Here is a 21,933-nt window from a genome sequence, read left to right as displayed (position 1 = left end):
CCAAAACTTTAAGTTGCAAAGCAGGTAACAATCTGAATCGGCAAAAGGAATTTTTTTAATAGGAAATTCTATTCCAGTGAAATCATAGACCAGGACAAACCAATCCAAATCCAAAAAAGCCTTTCTTTGGCTTGATATCCTTCTAGTTTTGCCCATTAGACCTGAGGGGCCTGACTAGATCTGTAAATACTCAGGGATTTGAAAGGATTGGTTATGAAGTTCAGATACCTGAAGATATACATGAAGATACCATCATAGAAGTAGAAATCAAAGAAATATATTTTAGGAAATGGAAATGAATGATAAAGTACCTGAGAGAACTCTCCAGACTTAGTCAGTAAAGTGGTCAGTTCCACACTCTCCCAGCAGAAGAGGATGAGTCAGCCAACTCCCACCCTTCCCACCTGTGTTTTGGCACCTCTTTCTGTGGGCATGGTCATCATTCTATCAAGGGTCCCTCTCACCCCTCCCATCACCTGGCCGCGCACTTCCATGGGGCTGTTAGTTCACGCTGTAGCCTGAGCCCATCTCGCCAAAAGCTTCACCATTAACTGTCATCAACTCTACATTCCATCCTCACTCAATGATTCTCTCAGAGGCTTTGGGGATAACAATTTCATGTGCAGCTTCCAGTTGCTTTTGAACTGCAGTTTGATGTTTTTCAGTACCTCTTTTCCTTCCTTCTTCCCAATCCCTTTCCAAATATGAGCTGTACTTTTAATTTGCCAAGCTGTGCTATAATGCCATAGAGAACTCCTTTAAGAATAATTGAATGACAATCAAATTAGACTTTTTTCCTATTTAGTTAAAAAAAAACCCAAATAAGCATCTGGTAAATTGATCCATTTGGTATATTGTTATTTACCTAGGTACAATTTTGCCCAATTGGCTATGGCATTATTAATTTTTGACTTGGTAATCCAACTTTACTGGCATTAAAAAGAAATTGGAGAAGATAAAGTAGAGTTGGAAGATGTTTTATCTTCAACATACCAAATAAAATTTAGCTTGAGAAGGTAAGAAATCCTTTCCCTTGAGGTCTTCAGTTGATCTCAGATTATCCAAAATAACTTTTAAATTGGTGGTCTTCATTGCCATTTCAAATTCTCTTGTGGATTCTTAAGAAAAATGACAACCTTCTGTGTGTTTGGATGAAAAGAACAAAGACAGTGCAAATGATATTTTTGAATCTCAAAAATCTACAAAAGAAATGTATTGAATCTGGGAAATGTACATTGAGAGCAAACTCCACAGGGCTGTCTGATAAGTGATCAAAAGTCCTGAGGATATATACATATATACATACATACATATATATATATATATATATATATATATATATAATCAAGTCTAGCTGCTAAGTTCCTTGCCAAGTCATCTAACAATCTAAGCAGTCACCATCCTACTGCTTTGCAGTTTTCCACTGGGGCAATATCTTAACCTGAATGTGTATTTATAGGTCACACTTTCTGCATTTCCTATGTCCAAACCTGATTAAATGTTGGATTAGCAAGTCAATTGGGCCTGGTCTCAAACTTTGGACAAATGCTAAGTTTATGGAGTTTGGCCAGCATCATGATAGGAGATCAGGCCTGTTGTAAATAAGCTTTCTGTGCTTGAAATACTCTGCTTTTCCATTTTTTTTCTCCTTTTATCTGCTTTCTTTGCTCTTCCCTTTGGAGGCAGTGAAAGTGGCCGGAGCACTCCCAGTTTATCCATGTATTCAGACAGCAAACCTTCACCTTCTACCTATCAGCAGGCTCCTAGACATTTCCATGTGCCAGGTAGGCATTCAGGGCTCTGCTTTGGCATCTTACTGCCCTGTCCTCATGATCTGTTTGTTCTCTCCTATCTTGTTGGGGGCTGGGAGGGGGGGTTGAGTTTACTGTGTGAGTGACAGAATGAAGACTGGAAAAAAAGATAATTTTTTTTTTTACTATGAACTCCGGAGAGGGAAGGGGCATGATGTTGGGGGAGAAGAGATTCTAATGGTGTCTCATGGACACAGCAGGGACATACAAGAAAGGAGCCCTTAGGGGTGGCTAGGTGTCGTAGTGGATAGAGCACCAGCTCTGGAGTCAGGAGTACCTGAGTTCAAATCTGGTCTCAGACACTTAATAATTAACTAGCTGTGTGGCCTTGGGCAAGCCACTCAACCCCATTGCCTTGCAAAAAAAAAAAAAAAACTATAAAAAGGCAAGAAAAGAGCCCTTGGAGACTAGAAATGGGTGAAAGGAGGGGCCAGAGAATACTCACTGCCACTAACAAAGACAAGACTTAAATTAATTAAAAAGACAAACCCCCATTTCCCCCGAAACCATGGGTCTCCTCATACTAGGAAGATTATCCTGGCTTGACACCTATGTTTTATCTCTGGTTCCTCACTTTATCTCAGACTGGTATTACTGAGAAACTCCAGTTTCTGATCTGACCTGAATTCTGGCCTCCTCCTTCTCTTGAATTGTTCATTAGACCTATGGCCGCCTTTCCCCGCCAAAAGGAAAGATTTCCCCTCTCAAGTCTGTCCTGATCTCACACTATCCTTTTCCTGAAAATGAATCCTCTTTATGGTGGCAGAGGTATCAAACTGGCCAAGGGTCAACATGCCTACTATACACTTCCTTCAACCCTGCCATGCCAGCAGATAGATAGGATCAAATAGGTGGGGCAAAAAGAGTGCACATATTTTTCTTTGTAATTGTGCTTTTTAAAGCTCTTTAAAGTCTCACTCCTAAAGTGTCATTTCTTTTTCATGATAGGAAATGACCCTTAGTTTCCTCATATAGAAAATAGGGATAATGCTAGCTGCACTATCCCTTTATGTAGAGTTGTATGGAAAGCATTTTCTAAGTTGTAAAGTGTAAAGGAATTAGAATTATTTACAGAAGTAGAAATGTGGATGCTGGTTGGATTTCAGCATTAAATTCCTATACTGGAGAAAAGCCTTAAAGTATTTAATATGTCTAAACTTATAACTTCCATTATTGCCACCTTAAAACTGGGAACATACAGTGACTTAATTCAGCAATAGATGTTCTATTTAATTTTCTGTGTAAGGATCTTTTTTTTAATTACTCAATTGGCAGGAAGTCATTAAAGTGATTTTAAAGTGTGTGAGGAATAAGAAATGAAGCTGTTTTGTTTTGTTTTAAGAAATAGAGTAGAAATTGTTACAACTGCTTGTTCACTTTTTTTTGTTCTTTCCTCTTTTCTTTCCTCCTCCTCAGACTCTGGAGTAAAAGATAACATCTATAGGAAACCCCCCATCTACAAACAGAATGGTAGTGTCTGCTTTCCTCTTCCTTCAGGTTTTCATTGTTGTTGCGGCTACTTTCTGCATGTCTTCTGTATTCCTATTTACACTGAATCAAATCTTTTGTTCTAATGATCATTTCAACTCAACAGAGTCAGCTGTGATTTCTGGTTTCCTGGCAAGAGCACTGGATTTGGAGTCAGAAGGCCTGGGTTTGAATCATGCCTCTGCCTCTTAAAATTTTCTTCTCTGGCTGCCATATGTAGAATAATGGATGGTATGCTCTCAAAGGTGATATCTTAACTAGCTTTAAGGCCTGTGATTCTGAGGCATTATCTAAATGTGAATTATATTAAGTCACTGTTAGGATCTTAAGAGTCATTATTTTCAGAAACTACAGGGAAAGTCAGTATATGAATAGTTACTCAACAAAACCTCTGAAAATTTTTTAACTTAAATCCATAATATGCAAATGTAAAGGTGCTTTTAGATTTCCAGTCAAGCAAAATCCACAATCTGAGAAATTCTTATCTTATAATTGTGACTCATACCCCATTTTTTTTTGCAAGGCAAATGGGGTTAAGTGGCTTGCCCAAGGCCACACAGCTAGGTAATTATTAAGTGTCTGAGACCGGATTTGAACCCAGGTACTCCTGACTCCAAGGCCGGTGCTTTATCCACTACGCCACCTAGCCGCCCCTATACCCCATTTTTAAAGGTTGTTGGTGGGACCCTGGATGAGTCACTTAGCCTCACAATGTCAACACAAAGGTGTGCAATTCACAACCACAAAACTTCTCAAACCAGAAAAAATTATAGAATTAGGACATGTTTAACAAAACAAATAAAAATATAACATAGATGCTATTGATTTATGATTTTTTAAGCCAAAGCAACCAGGACATTTCTTTGGGAAATTCTATTAGATTATAAATTGAAGAAAAGATGCCAACCTGGGAGTTCCAAATACAAATAAAAACACAGATTTATTCTCTTTATGTCTCTTGAAGGGAGCAAAGATATTTTAGGGTCACTAAAAGAAATCTAATTGGTACCCAGAAATAGATATTGACTGACTTCATGACCAACTAATGTAATTTAACTTTATTCTAAGGGTGGGGGTATGAATGGAGAATGAGGGAAGAGTTTTAATTCACTCTATTTATTGCCACTGGAGACCAAAATAAATTACTTGGTTATAAATGAGCTACACCTTGTAAAAGTTTTCTTTCCTCTCCCCAGGTTGGGAAATATATATTTTTTAAATTGTGTCAAGTGACTTCTTCCACACTTTTCTCTTAATCAATGAATCATAGAATCACCACAAGTTAGAGCTGAAATAGAGGTTTTAAAGCAAGGTAGACAGAAAGTCAGATTTGAAGGGAAGCTTGGTGATAATTTAGCCCAACTCCTTCATTTTCCAGAAGAGAAACTGAGGTCTGGAGAAATCAAATAATAAATAAATGAAATCTTCGCATAAGGATGCCTAGATTGAATATATTCTTATTCTAGGACAGATTGGATTTAATGACTTTGAGGTTCCTTCTAATTCCAAGATCCTATGTAGGATACTGAACCATGAGTTTAATTTAAATACTTTGAGTGGAAAGGCTTAAAAATATTCATTACTGCTATTAAAAATTGTTAATGGCGGCAGCTAGGTGGCATAGTGGATAGAGCACCCACCCTGGAGTCAGGAGTACCTGAGTTCAAATTAGGCCTCAGACACTTAATAATTACCTAGCTGTGTGTGGCATTGGGCAAGCCACTTAACCCCATTGCCTGGCAAAAACCTAAAAAAAAGTATTAATAGGATTTCAGAATTTATAACTGGAAGACATCTTTGAAATTGTCTAGTTTCAAATTCCATTATTTTTTAGATGAAGAAACTGAGGCCTAGAGAGGTTAAGTTACTTTCCCAAGGTCACCTCAGGAGTGTCAAAATTTGGATTCAAATGCAAGCTCCCTGACTCTAAATCTAGTGCTCCTCTCTCTACATCACACTAAGTGGGTTTCCTCATGTAGGTGGTAAGTCCCTCCTCTGTCAAGTACTAATCTAAGAGAGTTGAAATGTTGAAGCTTAAAATGTATTTTATTGACTTTTCTTGATGGAGAGGTAGAGTTTGTAGGCTGAAAATTCTAAATCCAGTTTTTTTCATGTTTTTGATTTGTGTATTAATTTGTATCTTATCTAAATCCTCATCAAATCTATTTTTTAAAAGATACCATTCTGCATATAATTGACAAAAAAGAATTAGGTCATGGATTAAGTTAGGTGTCTAATATTTACTATAGTCTCAGAATGTCTATCATAAGGGACATGGGAAGCCTTCTAGTCTGACTCATACCTGAATAAGGATCACCCCTGCAAAGTGTCCAATAAGCAGTCATCCAACTTTTGATTTGAAGACCCTTACTGAGTGGAAATTTGGGGCAACTGATTTTACTTTCAAGTAAATTCAAGTCTAGCAAAATAGACCCTCATCCCTCTTCCAATTCCCTTTACCACAAATAGATATACCCATACCAACAAAGCCCCATCAGTTATCCCTCCTTCTGAGCAAGCCAGAAGGTAGAAAAACCAGCTTTCTTGAGGTAGTATCTGAGGCACTCACTCCAAGAAAATACAGACTTCAAATAAGACCTGGACATGCAGGTCCCTCCACACAAATTTCCTTGCATTATACACTCCATATTAATTTCTCAGAGAAGCTGAAAGGGGGTTAGAAATAATAATAATTCCTATACTATAAAATATAAGATCTTACAAAGAACTTTGACAACAAAGTCTTAGAACATATATATTGCCATGCCCACTTTACAGATGAAGTGAGACTCCTTGTTCTGATTCTAAGTCCACTGGTTCTTTCCACCAGATGACCAGAACATGATGGCACCAGGAGATATTTATTCTGGCTCACCATCTTATTTCCAAGGGAGGGCATTTGCTACTCTATGAATGACACTGTAGCCAAGAGTCTTTTGGTTCCCTCTTGGTTGTGTCCTTCTTCCCCAGAGATTCTCCATTGGAGAGCTGAATTTGTTTGTTGACTGTGAAGACAGAAATATGATTTTGGTTGCCCTGAAATGGTCTGTATTAATTGACCTTAACAAACAAAAAGAGTTTGTGTGTGTGTGTGTGTGTGTGTGTGTAATATGTAAATATATAATATATAAGTATGTGGTGTATGTGTGTGTGTGTGTATATATATATATATATATATGGTGTGTGTGTGTGTGTGCACACACACACACACACACAGACATAGTTGACCTTGGAGACTACTACTTATCACTTCTGCCAAAGTCAATTATATCACTAGATCTCAGGAAAAAAGTAAGTTAGATGTTTTGTGGCCTAGTAAAGTTTTTTGATATTATTCATTTTTTCCTTCGGTTTTGTTTCTTCTCTTATCTGAGGGGTCAGGCTAGCGAAGCTCCTAGATGGAAACTTATCAATCTTTACATTCAGAAGGAAGATAAATGACAATTCTTCTCACTGAAATAGCCAATAGCCTCTGGCAGTGCTTTTGTTGAAATCAAATTGGAAGAAATTTTGTTTCTTTAAAAAAATTAGCTTGCCATGTTAGAGCAGTCCTGAAAAAATAGAAACTAGGACAGCTTTTGAGTTACAAAACCCCAGATTCTGTGTGAGAAGTATTCTAAAGTCTGACATCCCACAAGACTTTTTGCCTAGAAATGGTTATTTTTTTCAAATATATAAAATGTTCTATGTGTTCTATTTTCTTGTTAAAAGGTTTTTTTTTACTGAGTGTGTTTTTTAATTAATTTTTTAAAAAGTTAGACTTAACCTTAGGACCATCTCCTGCTATGTACAACATCCCCAGCCACGCTGTTGACATCCTCTTCATTACAAGGTGCCATGCTGTCTGAAGCTTAGAAATTGTTGCTCTCAGGAATCCCAATGAGTCACCACTTTAAAAGAATGAACATATTGTTATAGAAACAGGAACACTAGTTCTTAGTTATTCAAAAGAATGATGTACCAGAAGGAGATTTAGAATAGAGTCTGAGAGTTTGGGTTTGAATACTGACTCCACTAATTATTTTTTATGACCTTAGGCAAGTCATTTTCCCCTCATTGAACTTCAGTTTCCTCTTCCCTAAAAATAAAGGATATAGAATATAGGGTAACCAGGATTCCTTCCAGACTTGAAGTCCTATGATGTTCTGCCACACTGGAAAACATTTAATGTTAGCCTAATAATAATAGACAGACAATGAGAACTGGGTTTCCAGTTTTTCCTTCTTAGTTGGATGTCACAGCAAAGAATAAAACAGCTGAGAAAGGGAATGAGGATTCAGTTATTCACTTTACCAATGACTTGACTTATCTTGAAAAATTAAAGCTCATGAAGCTTTTTTTTCCAATTTAATTTAGCCAAAAATATTTAGAAGTGAAATTAACTAATAAATGCTTTCAATATTGATTTAGAGAGTTTGGGAACAGAAGAGAAAAATAAAGGAATAGTCAGACTCATTTAAAAGCTCCAGAATAAGGAAATTGAACTTCTTTTCTTACCAAATAATTACCATATATAATCAGTTTTATAATAAAAAAATCATGATTAAGATTCAAAGGAGAAAAATATATATTGATGCTATCTCTCAGAACCTTCATCCCAACAGTTCTGTGTTCCATAGAAACTTAGTGTTCCACATAGTCAGAAAAGTCATTATTGTCAACATTTTCCCTTTTTCTTTAAATATGAAATAGCTTGTTTGTAAAATGGTTGTTGCTTATAATTGTTTTAGTAGGAAAAGGAACTTAGTTTCCTCTATTTATGTCCATAATATATCTGACTCTGGGTCTGGGTGGAGGCTGTCTGCCATAATAATGGTTCTGGTAATAAAAGGTCAAAAGTAAATGACAGTTTTACTTTGTTTTATTATTAAAAACAAAAGGGTAAACAGTAAAAAGTGAATGGTCACTCATAAGGAAATAACCCTCAAGATCCAGGTGTCCCAGGTTGATACAGTATCACAGATGTAATAATGTGAAATGTAGAAGGAACGATAGTGACCATATAATCCACAAGACCATCTAGCTTTCAAAACGCAAAACAGACACGCACGGTCTAAGATGATTGGACAAGAGTCCAAGTAACTGAGGGTCCGAATGATATGAGGTATAATTCCATTTTTAATCACTCAACATAATGACTGTGCCAGTGTCTAGTATTTCTGGATAACCCTTTCCTCTAGATTTGAAAGATCTACATCTGTGGATAGCTTCTTGTCACTGCTAAGGAGTATTAAAAGGGAGACAGCTGTACTTGAGCAGAAACCCAACTAGTAATCAGTGGTTAAGAGAACAAAATGTGGAATCTTCTTTAAATGGAGTAGGAATTGAGAAGAGAGAGCTTCACTAATTAGGGAAGAAAAACTTCATGGAAGAAAGATCAGTAGAATGAAGATGGAGAAAGGGACAGAGAAGGACGTTCGAGTCAGAAAACAATGCAAGCAAAGATACATAGATGTGAATGAGCATAGTGACTTCATGGAGAAGAGCAATCAAATAGCAGGAAAAAAGGTTATACATTGTTGGTGCTGTTCAGTTGTGTCCTGAAAACATGACTCCATTTGGGATTTTCTTGGCAAAGATACTAAAATCGTTTGCCATTTCCTTCTCCAGTATAAATGAGGAACTGAAGTAAATAGGATTAATTGATCTGCTCAGTCACATAGGTTTTAAGCCTCTGAGGCCGCATTTGAATTCATGAAGAAAGGTCTCATGATTCCAAGCACATTTTCCTCTATCAATTGTTCCAATCTAGCTGTCAAGATTATACATAGGGTTTTGAAAATCAACTAAGTTATCACAGAACCACAGTCTCTCAGATTTGGAAGGAACATAAATGGTCAGCAAGTTCAACATGAGCAATCCCTCTACAACATTCCCAGTAAGTTGTCACTTCTTCTCTACTTTCATATTTCCATTGATGGAGAAGTCACTTCCTCCCATGATAGCCTATTCTAAATATATACAGTTGTAATTGTTAGGAAGTTTTTCCCTACATAGGATAGCCTTTAAGCTAATAGTGAACTAGTTAACCTTGATATAGGACATTAAAGTTTTTAAATATCTCATTTGATCCTTACAACACTGGGAGGAATATACTCTTATTTCTGTTTTCTCATTTTACAAATGAGGGAACCAAGGCAGACAAAAGTAAATGACTTATTTAAGGTCCCACAGCTGGTAAGTACCTGAGGCCATATTTAAACACATCTCCCTAATTCCAGGTCCAGCCCTCTATCCATTGCACCACCTACCACTTTTGAAGGCATCTATCGTGTCCCAAGCCTTCTCTCATCTAACCCAAAATTCCATTTCCTTTAGCTGATCCTTATAAGAAATGATCTTAAGGCCTTTCACCATGCTGGTGATCCTTGGAATGTATGTAATTAAGTTTTTCAATATGATTCATAGAACTAAATAAACACAGTTCACTAGATGGTATTGAACAGAAGATACTGGACAATGAGCTTCCTACTTTAGGAAGTCACTAAAGATTTTTCAGAGAACATTATGATGAAAAGGCTATTTAAGAAAAGTTAGTCTGGCAGTAGTAAACAAGATTGGTTGTTGTTTTCTTCAACAAACAGGTACATTCTCTTTTGAAGACCTTATATCATCCATTCTGCAATCCCAGTAGTTGAAGCCAAAACTCTATCTTTGACTGGAACATCAGAGAATGTACTATATGGAAGGATTGTTATTCTTGCTGATTATAAACTGAAGGATATACTCAAGATAGCACGATTTGATTTAATTATCCATTATGTCTCTGCAACTCATGAATTTATCTAAATCATTTCAGTCCTTGTATTTTCCAATTTATTTTCTCTTTAATATTTAGATATTTAGATTTGCAGATTCTCAGAGTTGATCAGGAAGCTTAGAGATTAACTAGTACAACTTGAAGCATGAATCCTCTCTACACCATCCTCAACAAGGGGCCATGAAATTTAAAGCCCTACAGTGGCAGAGAACCTGCTATCATGAAAATCAGTCCTTGAGGACTTTATAGCCAGGGGAAGAATGACTGGCTCTGGAGTCAGAAAACTCAGCTTCAAATGTTTCTGACCCATCTGGGGTTTTCTTGGCAAAGATATTGGAGTGATTTGCCATTTCCTTCTCCACTGGAAATCATTTCACCTCTTCCCTGAGCCCTCTCATCAATAAGATGAGGTGGTTGTAGTAGATAACCTCTTGGGTATCTTCTAGCTCTAGACCCAGGATCTTATAATCCATTGATAGCTAGCTCCAATTATTAAGAAGACTTTCAGGGTGGCTAGGTGGCACAGTGGGTAGAGCATCAGCCCAGGGGTCAGGAGTACCTGGGTTCAAATCCGACCTCAGACACTTAATAATTACCTGGCTGTGTGGCCTTGGGCAAGCCACTTAACCCCATTTGCCTTGCAAAAACCTTAAAAAAAAGACTTTCCATAAATTAAGCCACAAACTTCTTGGATTCCTTCCCTGATCTACTACCAGTTACTCCTGGTTCTATCCCCTGGGCTAAGCAGAATAAAACTAATATTTATTCTATATAAGAATCCACTTATTTAAAGGTAGCTTTCCTATTTTCCTTCTTTTTCCACCCTGTACTGTCTTCTAAGCATTCTCCATTAAAAAAATACTATTTAAAAATACAATTTAAATGGTTTAGTATCTCCTAACTTGTGTTCCTGACACTGGTTACTCTTGATAATGACTGACCAGGATAGGATACAGTGGTACTATTAACTCTCCCCTTATGAATACTAAAATCATATGAATGCAACCTAAGATTTACAAAAAGAAACTGAAAGTCAGCCTGGGAAGTCAGGTGGAATAAGAAGTTAGACATTGAAGTCATTTATATGTGGTTGGGTGACAGAACCTCTCAGGACACTTGGTAGCCTGTCTTTCTAACTATAAATCCTTGTGATTTATTAGTACAATGAAGAGTCTCAGCTCTCTGGCCTTTGTACATTGTTAGACTTAAGGAAGCTGTAGTAGTGGCTGTACAATAGAAGCCAATGCTATGGGTCCCTTCTTATCTGTATGTCAATGAGTTTAAGCATACATTATATAAATCCTTTTTTTCTTAATGAAAAGGAAATATAATGGTATCATTTCCTAAATTTTCATAATGAAGTAGAATTTTGCTTCTCACTTCTTTTACGGACACTTTTTATTTACCCAAAGAAAATATTGTGGGTCAGTGTGTTTTCTTCCAAGTAGAAAATTATTTCTTCTTTTAAACTAATGAAATTTTGGTGTATACAAAATGTGACTTCTCAGTATTCTATTAAGTCTTTATCTTATCAAAGTTCAACCCTATAGACCAGTATTCCAATCTACTTTTAGTTTTATCCTTCTTAAGGTATGGGAGACAGTGTCCCTGGAAATATCAAAGATTGCCCTTCTTCCTCACTGACAAAGTCTCAGGTAATGGTCCAGTGCTCTGTACTACAGTCTGATATTTATTTCTATGTGAAGATTTAGGATTACGATTTGAGGGGATTTAATCAAATGGAGGGCAGCTAAGTGACACAGTGGACAGAGCGTTAGACCTAGAATTAGGAAAACATCTTCCCAAGTTCAAATCTTACCTCAGAAACTTACTAACTGTATCACTTTGGGCAAGTCATTTAACCCTGTTTGCCTCAGTTTCCTCAGCTGTAAAATAAGCTAGAAGGGAAAAAGTGGTAAACCACTCCAGTATTTTATTTGCCAAGAAAATTCCAAATGGGTTTACCAGGAGTCAGACCTGACTGAAACAACTCAACAATAACAACATCAATAATCAAATGAATGAATTGATTCACTGAGGTAGGATCTATAAATGTGAGAAACAGTAAGGGTAATAGTTGTTTATGTGCTCAAATTGACAGGAAAATTCAAGTCCCACATTAGAGAAGACAATTTCATTTGGAATTCTAACATCATTAATCAGTGACAAAGGAAAGCTAAAGATTGTTTAAGGTTAAACAGAAAATAAAAGTATCACTCCACTCACATCCATGACTGAATCCTTATCCCCTTTATCAGCTATTTAGTTCTTTGTTGTCAAATTCAACAGAGGGAAAAAATGGAAATCTAGATTACATCATGTGTCTATTGTTGTTAGGCCAACATTCAATGCTTTCAGTGTGGTGGGACATCATAGGACTTAGAGACTGGAGGGATCCCAGTTGCCTTATATTCTGACTCTTTTAAACACATATGTTTAAATATCATGTAAAATTCTTAGTAGATAAATTGAGGAAATACCTTCTTGAAGACCTATTTCTAAATTTAATATGGTTTCAGTCCTTATAGATATTTGTTCATTGTTTTCAGTATTTTATGTAGAATTTTAAAATGCCATTTTTCCATGTCGTCATTTTCTTTTTTTAATAGTTATACATTAAAGTTAAGTTAGTTTAAAGCTAAAATGCTTTCCAGCACTCTTGTCATCTTGGAATGCTTCCAGAAGAGAGCAACTAGAGACAATGTCGTATAATGTATTGACTGAAAGAACTAAAGATATTTAGCATGGAGAAAAGCTGACTAGGGGCCAAGTGGGCCAGATACATGATTTCTGCCTTAAATTATTTGGATAAATATCATATAGTGTATCATTGTTTTTCTTGTGTAGAAATAAGGACAACAGCTAGAAGAATGCATGGAGGCATGTTTGTTTTTTCCTTGTTTTAATTCCTAAAAGTTAAAGCTATTCAAGGGGCACCTAGGTGGCATAATAGATAGAGCATTGACCCTGGAGTCAAGAAAATCCTAGTTCAAATATGGCCTCAGATACTTGCCACTTACTACCTGTGACCCTAGACAAGTCATTTAACCACAATTGCCTTACAAAATAAAAGCAACAACAACAAAACTCTGTTCAAAAACAGAATAATTGACCTCTATAATGAATTTCCAATGAATGGAAATCTTCAAGCAGGGTCTGGATGAACATTTCTCTTGGGTGCTTTAGATGAGATTCATGTTTGGGTTCAGGTGTGGATTAAACTAGATGGCCTCCATATCTTATATTCCATGATTCTGTGAATATTTTTAATATGTCACTTTATTTGTCATTTTCTATCACAATACATCCTATAAAATGTTAATTGACTATGTCAGCATCCTAATAATATGTCATTAGATTATTTCAATGAGGGACCACTTTATTTGAGACCATTCACTGATCTGTAAAATTCAATACATATATGTATAGGCACAGACACAGCTTAGCAAGAGTTCCATGGACTAACTTGGATTCCATGAACTATCTGTTATGCTAATGAAGTCTCCTCACTCTCCCACATTTTAAAAAAATAGATCATAGAACAGAAATGCCAATGCTGGAAATGGCATGAAAATTCTATTTCTGAATAGTTTTTTTTCCTATTCTAGTGACAAAGAAATCAGATGAAGATGGAAGTTTTGATCCAGATAACCGGAAGGTAATAAGAAAAATGCAGAAATAAATGAAGTTCACTATTCAATAATATTTAAAATGAAACCAAAATAATAGAATTTTTTTTAAAAAAGAATCCTGATCATTGAAAATCATCATTTGATATTTTAAGCTTTAACATCTTAGGATTAATTATGATGATAAGACTAATAAAACTGATCTGAGTCATCTGGGTCTTACATTTTGTCCTGCCATTCACTATCCATGTGTTCTTGGGCATGTCACTTTCCTCCTTTGGGGTTCAATAATTTCATCTGTAAAATGGGACTGATAACAGTAGACTACCTACCTCATAAAGTTGTTTTGAGGAAAGGGTTTGTTATACATGTTTTAGAAATGAAAACAGCATAGCAGAATCAGATTAAGTTTAGGAATACCTGACTCAAGTTTTGTCTCTGATATCTGCTGGCTTTGTAACCTTAGACAAGTCTTTTAATCTCTCATTGGCCCAGCCAAGTCTCTAAGACCATAAGTTACAGAGTAGTGGCCAATCTCCATTAATAGAGGTTAACTTCTCCACTGGGACCTATATAGCAATGAAATCAAAGGTCTAGTTCAACATTTTTAAAAGACCTTAGAAATGTGACATTATTTTTTTAATATATCTTTTCTGTTTAAGTGAAAAATCTGACTGAAGCATGAGAACTGACTATATAAATCTGAGGTCCTTTTCAGTCCCAAGATTCTGTGATGCTCTGAATTTTTGAAGCTCTTAGGACCACACAGGAGGATACTTTGAAGCACCATAGAGCCTTTTTATTTATTATAATTTGCACTACTTAGACTATTACTCCTGTTTATAGCTATGCTTTAACATATTGTTTCATTTTAAGAAATTAATTTTAATCTAATAATTAATTTAATTAATTAGTGCTATTTATAGCTGTGCCTTTTGTCCTGTTTGCAAATATAAACTCTCCTATAAATGAGTCATTTTAATGAGATTTTCAATAGCTTGCAGCATCCAGATTTTATGTAATATTTATATAACACAGTCAAAAGTATACTTTTCCAAAATCTCATCATGTCTTGGAGGTGACTCTAGGCGATTTTCAGATGATTTCAGTGGAGCTCAGACTGTGGTAACTTTCCTCAAATTTGTAGAGACTTTGATATAGATCTTAGTCTAGTGTGACTAGACCAGGACAGCTAAAATTTCTCTCTAGATTGATCACAGAGGAATTCATTTTCATCATACCAACTCTTGAAGACCATCTTCTAGGTTAGAGTGGGGTAATAATTTATGTAGTAAAAGGAATCTCCTCTGAGTTTGCTTCCAATTCACACTGCATACATCTCATATGGACATACATCTTGTCTCCTCCCATTAAATGGGAGCTTCCTGAGGGAAGGAACTGTTTTTCTTTTTATTCTCAGTTCTTAATACAGTGCCTGCCAAAGAGCATACATTTAATAAATGCTTCTTAAATGATATTAACAGTCCCAAAAGGACTGAAGAATTAATATATTAGAAGTCAAATTAGCAACTCCCATTCCTATACTGTTTTATATATGTATAACATTTCATTTTTTCTTTTTCAGGTAGAAAACATAAGTATTATTATTATTACTCTTTGAAAGATTAGAAAAAGCAGTCACAGAGAGAATGAAAGACTTGTCTGAATTCAGATGGCCAGGAATTAACTTGAAATAGTTCTTCTGGGTTCATCTGGTCTGGTTATAATCCCATTACATCTCTCTGCTTCTCTGTATTATATAGAAAGATCTTTATTGTCAAATATGAATCACCCATATATTCCTGAGAGATGTATAACAAACCTCAGTTTCTTCTGAACTACTTATTCTTCTCTTTTTTTATATAAAGGGTAATTCAGTAGCAGGGTTACACTCAGAAATGAAGAAAATATGAAAACAAAAGACAGTACTAAAAAGTAAAATATAAACAAAGCTTACTATCCCTATTTGTAAAATGGAATTGGGAAAGGCACTGTGTGGAAAGAAGAGGAGGACTGTATCTCAAATGTCAGATATCTGATATTATTTAAGTCCAAAAGTTCACACAAATGCAGATTTTCATAAATTCTGTTTTGCTTAATGTTGGATATACCCCTATTTTAAGTGACACAATGGGTATAAATGCAAACACAGATACAGGATCCATAAAACATAGTGTTATACATATACATATATATATGTATGTATGTATGTATATGTATATATATTCACACATACATACATACATATATGTATATGGAGCAGATGATATCATTCAGCCAGATAGGGCAAGTTGCCTCTTCTTTAAGCTTTTGACCTATGATTCAGATTACCTCTTCCTGGGAGCTTGGGGAAGGGTATTCTTTTCTGACTCAGATCCTAATTTTCTTTGAAATCACTACTTCTCAGCTATGTCCTAATTCAGTTTAGTTGGATTCAATATGCAGCTGAGTTTATTGTGATTAATAGGTGTGTCCTTATGTAGACATCTCCATCAATAAGAGAAGAGTCCCATGCCAATGGGCTTTGGGAATCAGGTTACACTGGGGGTGGGGGGAAGGGACATTAAATTTAAAATCAAAAGAGCTGGGTTTGAATCTTGGTCCTGTCACTTATTACCTGTGTGACCTTGGATAAGTCACAAGTGACTGTTAACTCTCAGAATTTTTGTTCTCAGGACCCCTTTATACTCTTAAAAATTACTGAGGAACTCCAAGCACTTTATTTATGTTTTATATCCATTAATATCTACCTTAGTCAAAATTAAAATGTCTTAGTATTATTATGAAAATAGCTTTGGAAGACATCCAGTTATCCCCAGACCACACTCTGAGAAATGATGGACTAGATAATTTCTTCCAACTTTAAAATCTTATGAATACTATCAATTTTATGTTTCCTGATTGCAGAAATTAACTATATTTATTTTTTTTCTTCTCAGCAAAAGAGCAGTTGGTTGTTTCTCAAGGGGGATATGGACACTAGAACAAACTCACCTGACCTGGATACACAGTCACTATCTCACAGTAGTGGGACAGAAAGAGACTCTCTTCAGAGAATGCAAGGAGACTTCTATTCACGTGAGTGGTTGGGCTAGGGCAGCAGTTCATAGTAGAAAGGTTGAATGAGGTCAAAGTGAAGATGACATAGAGAACCAGACCCTTTTGTCTGGAAATAACACTGAGAGCTCCAAAGTTGTATTCTTTAAAGTCATCACCACTATCCCAATGCACTGATGCTTACAAAGTATGGTGCCATTATAATAGCCCAGCCATCCATGTCTGTATTTTAGTTTCCCTTATATAGGCATCTGATTACACTAAAAACCTATCCTTGTGCAGTTTCTTTAAGGATCTCTATCAGAAACAGTCTGTAATGGAGGGAGGTGCAGCACACACACACACACACACACACACACACACACACACACACACGGGCAAAATATCTTTTCCTAGTGCCCCATTAAAAGAGAATAGTTCCTAGCAGGCAATTAAGATCTGCATTCCCACAAGAGCATGGTCCAGGTGGATTAAATACTAAGTATTGAGTCAATTACCCCAGAAAAACTTTCAACACATTTTGATTATATAGAAAAGGAAATGAAACTTGAATTTTCTCTGTGGATGAAACAGATACAGCAGTTGCATTCATAACTTTTGGAGGAATGTTGTGAAAATCATTATGATTGAATATAAAATTTAAGGGGGGGAACCAAGATGCTCAAGTCATTGTGAATTAAATGGTTTCTGGCATTGGTGTTCAAGAAACATGCAATGTAACAGCCAATGTGCAGGGCTAAATCTAATACTGGGAAATGTTGAGTCATCTTTTTAAAAGAGAACAACTTCATTTGGGGTAATATCATTAATCAGTAATAATGTGAAATCATAGTCAAGTCAGGAGGCATTTATTAATGCACTAGGCAAAGCACTACACGAAGCACTAAGTGTACATGTGGAAGCCAAAATAAAGATAATTCCTGCCTTCAAGGAGCTTAAATTCTAAAGGGAGAAGACAACACAAGAAGGACTTGAGGAGGGGAAGTATTCACAAAGTCTGGTGGAGAAAGAAGCCTGTGGTATAGAAAACAAAGCTTGAAGAATGCTGAAGAAATGGACATGGTCCATTCCAGACCTTCCTTCAAACAGAAGTGCTGGGAAGAACTAGCCAATTAGAGAGGGGGTGCAGAAGCATCTTCCAGGGTCACTCAGCTACTGATCTTTACACTAAAGGCATCTTCAGGCTTGGGAAGGCTGCTGCCAGAGTGAAAATGAAGTCTACAGAATTCAGAGGAATGAAGGAAATTCATAAGATCCTTAAGTTAGCATTGAAAGGTCCAATTCACCTGTTAGATAATGAAATTATAGGTCCGGAGAGGAGAAACAACTTTGCTAAAGCCAGATGGACAGTAAGAAATGATGTCAGGCAACTAGGTAGCACAGTGGATAGAGCACTGACTCTGGAATCAGGAGGACCTGAATTCAAATCCAGTCTTAGATACTTATTGCCTTGCAAAAAAAAAAGATTTGCTTTCATGCTCTTTGATTCCAAACCTAATTTTTTCCTCACTACTCTACATTGCATCTATATGTGACAAAGCAAAGCATGACAAAAAATAAAAATAGCAATAATAACAACAAAACATCATAAAAAGGAAATGTGGGGATCTCACTATTTAGAATAAGATATAATTTGAAATTCTTAAAATTTGGGAAATAACTTCCAAAGACCCATTTCTTTTTTATAAATTTTCATTTTTTATGACTATCCAACATAGGTTATACCCTAGTATCACTCCTCGGACATCATCATTGTATCATCACCATCGCTTTCCCCAGACTGCACACCTGAAAATTATATTCTCCAACCTCAAGCTCTGATCCTTCCACATCTTCCACTCATTTCTTTATTCTTAATTTTTTCACAATTATCATGATCTCCATTTCTCTGAACCCTCCTTATGATCCCAGTCTGTCTTCCTTTCCCTAACTTGCCTTTAGACACAGTCTTTATACTTCCCCAGGAAGCCAGGTGGTACAGGGGATAGAGAGCAGGGCCTAGAGTAAAAAAAGACTCATTTCCCTGGGTTCATCAAATGTGGCCACAGAAACTTAATAATTGGGTGATCCTGGGCAAGTCACATCCCTCTGTTTACCTCAGTTTCCTCATCTTTAAAATGAGCTAGAGAAGGAAATGAGAAACCATTTTACTCTTTGCCAAGAGAATCTCAAAATGGGTCCCAGAGAATTCGTAAGGAAACAACAATAGATACCTCCCCATTGATCTGTGATGTGCAACTACCCTAAAGTCCTTAGTATGTTTCACTCTTCCTATCCCATTAATTCATAGCCCTAAAACATCTCATCATTTCATTCTCCTCTTCCTGTCCACTAAGTATCACTGGAAAAAGTTGAAAATTAGGTGATTTCACCAAATAGCTACCTTAAACTGAGCCCTCCTTGCTATTCAACTTTCTACCTCTACTTTCATTAACTTCCTATCTGAATCCCTCTAGTGACTGTTTTCCTTTCAAGCCCTAACTATACTCTCAATAGACAACAACTTCCTCTTTCACTATATTCAAGGTTAGTGTCTTCACTTTCCATTCATTCCTCAACATTTATTAGCAACAGCATTTGAACATTCCTCTTTAGAAGTGTTAACTGTTTAGAGACTAATCCCTATTATGCCTTTTATCCTATAATCTACTCCAAGACCTTCAAGACCCATACCTCTTCTCTGTTTTTCTCTTTCCTATTTCTTTCTCTCTCTCTCTCTCTCTCTCTCTCTCTCTCTCTCTCTCTCTCTCTCTCTCTCTCTCTGTCTCTCTCCTCTTTTTCCTCTCTGTCTCTCTTATCTCTGTCTCTCTCTCATTCTTTCTGTCTCTCACAATCTCTTGTTTTTGCTGATTTCTCCACAGTATGCCAAAAAACACATTCAACTGTCCAACATTCTTCCTTTGAGATTGAGAATTTGGCAGATTCTACCCATCTTCCAACCATCCCATCACTCAACTGTTTTGCATAACCAAACCTTGGGGGGAAAAACCTATCTTGAGCCAGTTCATTCCCTTCCTTATCCCACTGTCCCCTCAGTTTCTTGGAACCTGCCTTATATTCCCAAATTCTAATAGTCAGATTTTTTTATCAGTTTTCAACTTCCTTGAACCCTCTGCAGTCCCTGATAATACTGAGTACTCTTTTCTGTAAGATACCGTTTTCTCTCTTTAACTTAAAGTTAACTTACTCTTGTAACTCTTGGATTATTCTTTCTCTATTCTGTTGGTTGCCCCTCCTGCCTAGGATATCCATGAAATGAGTGTCTCACAAGGATCTACCTATTGCTAACCTGACTTCTTCTTTCTCTACACTCTCTCTATTGTTGACATCATTTACTCTCATGTCTTTAAGTATCATCTCTACATATAGGACTTAAATTTCTATCTGTAGGCCTGACCTCTCTCTTGAGCTCTGCTCATGTGCTTCCAATCACCAAAGGACAACTTATTTGGATGTCTTACCAGAACTCTAAACTCAACTATGTGATTAACTGAGTTTATTATCTTTCATACAATAGCAGCAACCCATTCTTCCACTATTTCCATAAATGGCACCACCATTTGTCTCATTTCCTATATTCAAAACCTAGATACTATATCTGACATCTCTCTCTTCCTTCTCACATCCAAATAATCAACAAATGCCATTGCTCCTACTTTCTCTATTTTTCGTATCTATCCCCTCTTCTGCTCCTACCATAGTAAAGGCCTTCATCACTGCCCACCAGCATGATTTCAATAGCTTTTTATAACACATTTATATAATTCTATTATCCCCCACATCAATCTATTCTATGTACCTCACTACCAGGCTTATTTCTTTATTCTTAGTTCTTATTATATCATTCCTATGCTCAAATTCCTTTAGTAGCTCCTTGATATTTACCAAATAAAATTCAAATTTCTTTGTGTGGTATTTAAGACCTTACCTTTACAGCTTTGCCTCAAGACAACTACTTCCCTCTAGTCTTTCAAAGCTTCAATCAAATGTAACTAGCCATTCACTGTCCCTCAAATGCACTTCCCGCTTATCCACCCATGTAGTTTTTTCACATTGTTCCTTATGCCTGAAATGCTCTGCCATCTCCTCCACACCTACTGGATTTCTACTTATCTTTTAAAATCCAACTTAAGTGCCACTTTTCCCAGGAATCCTTTCCTGATTCCTAACTGATAACAGCCTTCCTCCCTCAGATCTAATATTGTATTTTATACCTCCTCAGATCCTTTAATCATTCAGAATGCAATTTGGGAAATACAGTGATTTTTCTCACATGACCACTAGATGGCAAACATATATTGCCTTTTAAAAAAAATTCTTGCTTTACCTATGAAATTGTTTATAATCATTTCCTACTTTCTTTAATAAGCCTAGAAATCAATAAACCAGCAAGCACCCACTATATGCAGATCACTGGCAGGTCCACATAGAAGGGAGGGAAGATGCAGCATTACCCCCCAATTTTTTACTTTTTAGAGAAATTTGCACCATGTGTTTGTGTTTACTTATAGTTATGCTTATTTACTTATAGTGTATCTTACTTGGCAGTACTTTCATATAGCATGTTCCTTGGCATTTACTGTTCAAAATGTCGGTTCTATGAGGATGGGGATTTTGATTTTTTTTAATTCTGTCTCATCATGATCATCACCACATACTAATATGTTCTCAGAAATCCAAAAACTCAGTAAGAAATACATTCCATCATTTAAAATAGGTTTGGCCTAATTTTTGTACCACAGGATCTGTTTTCCTCATATATCTGACTCAACTATCACAATAAAAAAATTTCTTACTTTTTCAAATAATAATAATAATAATAAAGTTTTCCTTCATTCTTGAAAAAGACCATGACATTAGGGAGGTGATGACATGACAAACATGTGAATTGGATTTGAGTGAGGGGAGATAAGTGCTAAGTCACGAGTCTCACCTTCTCCTCCCGAGCTATCTGGGTCCAGTGTCCAGATATGAATCAGGGCAACTGGAAATGGCCCTAAATGTGGGGCAGTCAGGGTTAAGTGACTTATACTGGGTCATACAGCTAGTACATGTCAAGTATCTGAAATGAGATTTGAACTCCTGTCCTCCTGACTCCAAGACCAGTACTCTCTTCACTGCACCTCCTAGCTGCCCATACTTTTTCAAAATATAGACTACATCATAGGAATTATAACTGGAACGGGTC

At 36.3% G+C, this 21,933-nt stretch overlaps 1 protein-coding gene across 3 annotated transcripts in view; it reads left to right on the top strand.

Moving 5' to 3' along the window:
* ABLIM2 (actin binding LIM protein family member 2) overlaps positions 1-21,933 on the top strand; it is a 235,014-nt gene that overhangs the window by 167,594 nt on the left and 45,487 nt on the right. For 2 of the 3 annotated variants that reach the window (XM_074229842.1, XM_074229840.1), the window contains exons 13-16: positions 1,683-1,784; positions 3,228-3,281; positions 13,668-13,717; positions 16,628-16,766. In XM_074229842.1, coding sequence (XP_074085943.1) covers positions 1,683-1,784; positions 3,228-3,281; positions 13,668-13,717; positions 16,628-16,766 — 345 coding nt within the window. The remainder of the gene's footprint in view (positions 1-1,682; positions 1,785-3,227; positions 3,282-13,667; positions 13,718-16,627; positions 16,767-21,933) is intronic. The other variant, XM_074229841.1, reaches the window with a different exon arrangement.

Source organism: Macrotis lagotis, chromosome 3, assembly GCF_037893015.1.
Source record: "Macrotis lagotis isolate mMagLag1 chromosome 3, bilby.v1.9.chrom.fasta, whole genome shotgun sequence".
Taxonomy (NCBI): Eukaryota; Metazoa; Chordata; class Mammalia; order Peramelemorphia; family Peramelidae; genus Macrotis; species Macrotis lagotis.
Note: the sequence above shows the minus strand (reverse complement) of the source record. Positions and strands in the feature narration are given on the sequence as shown.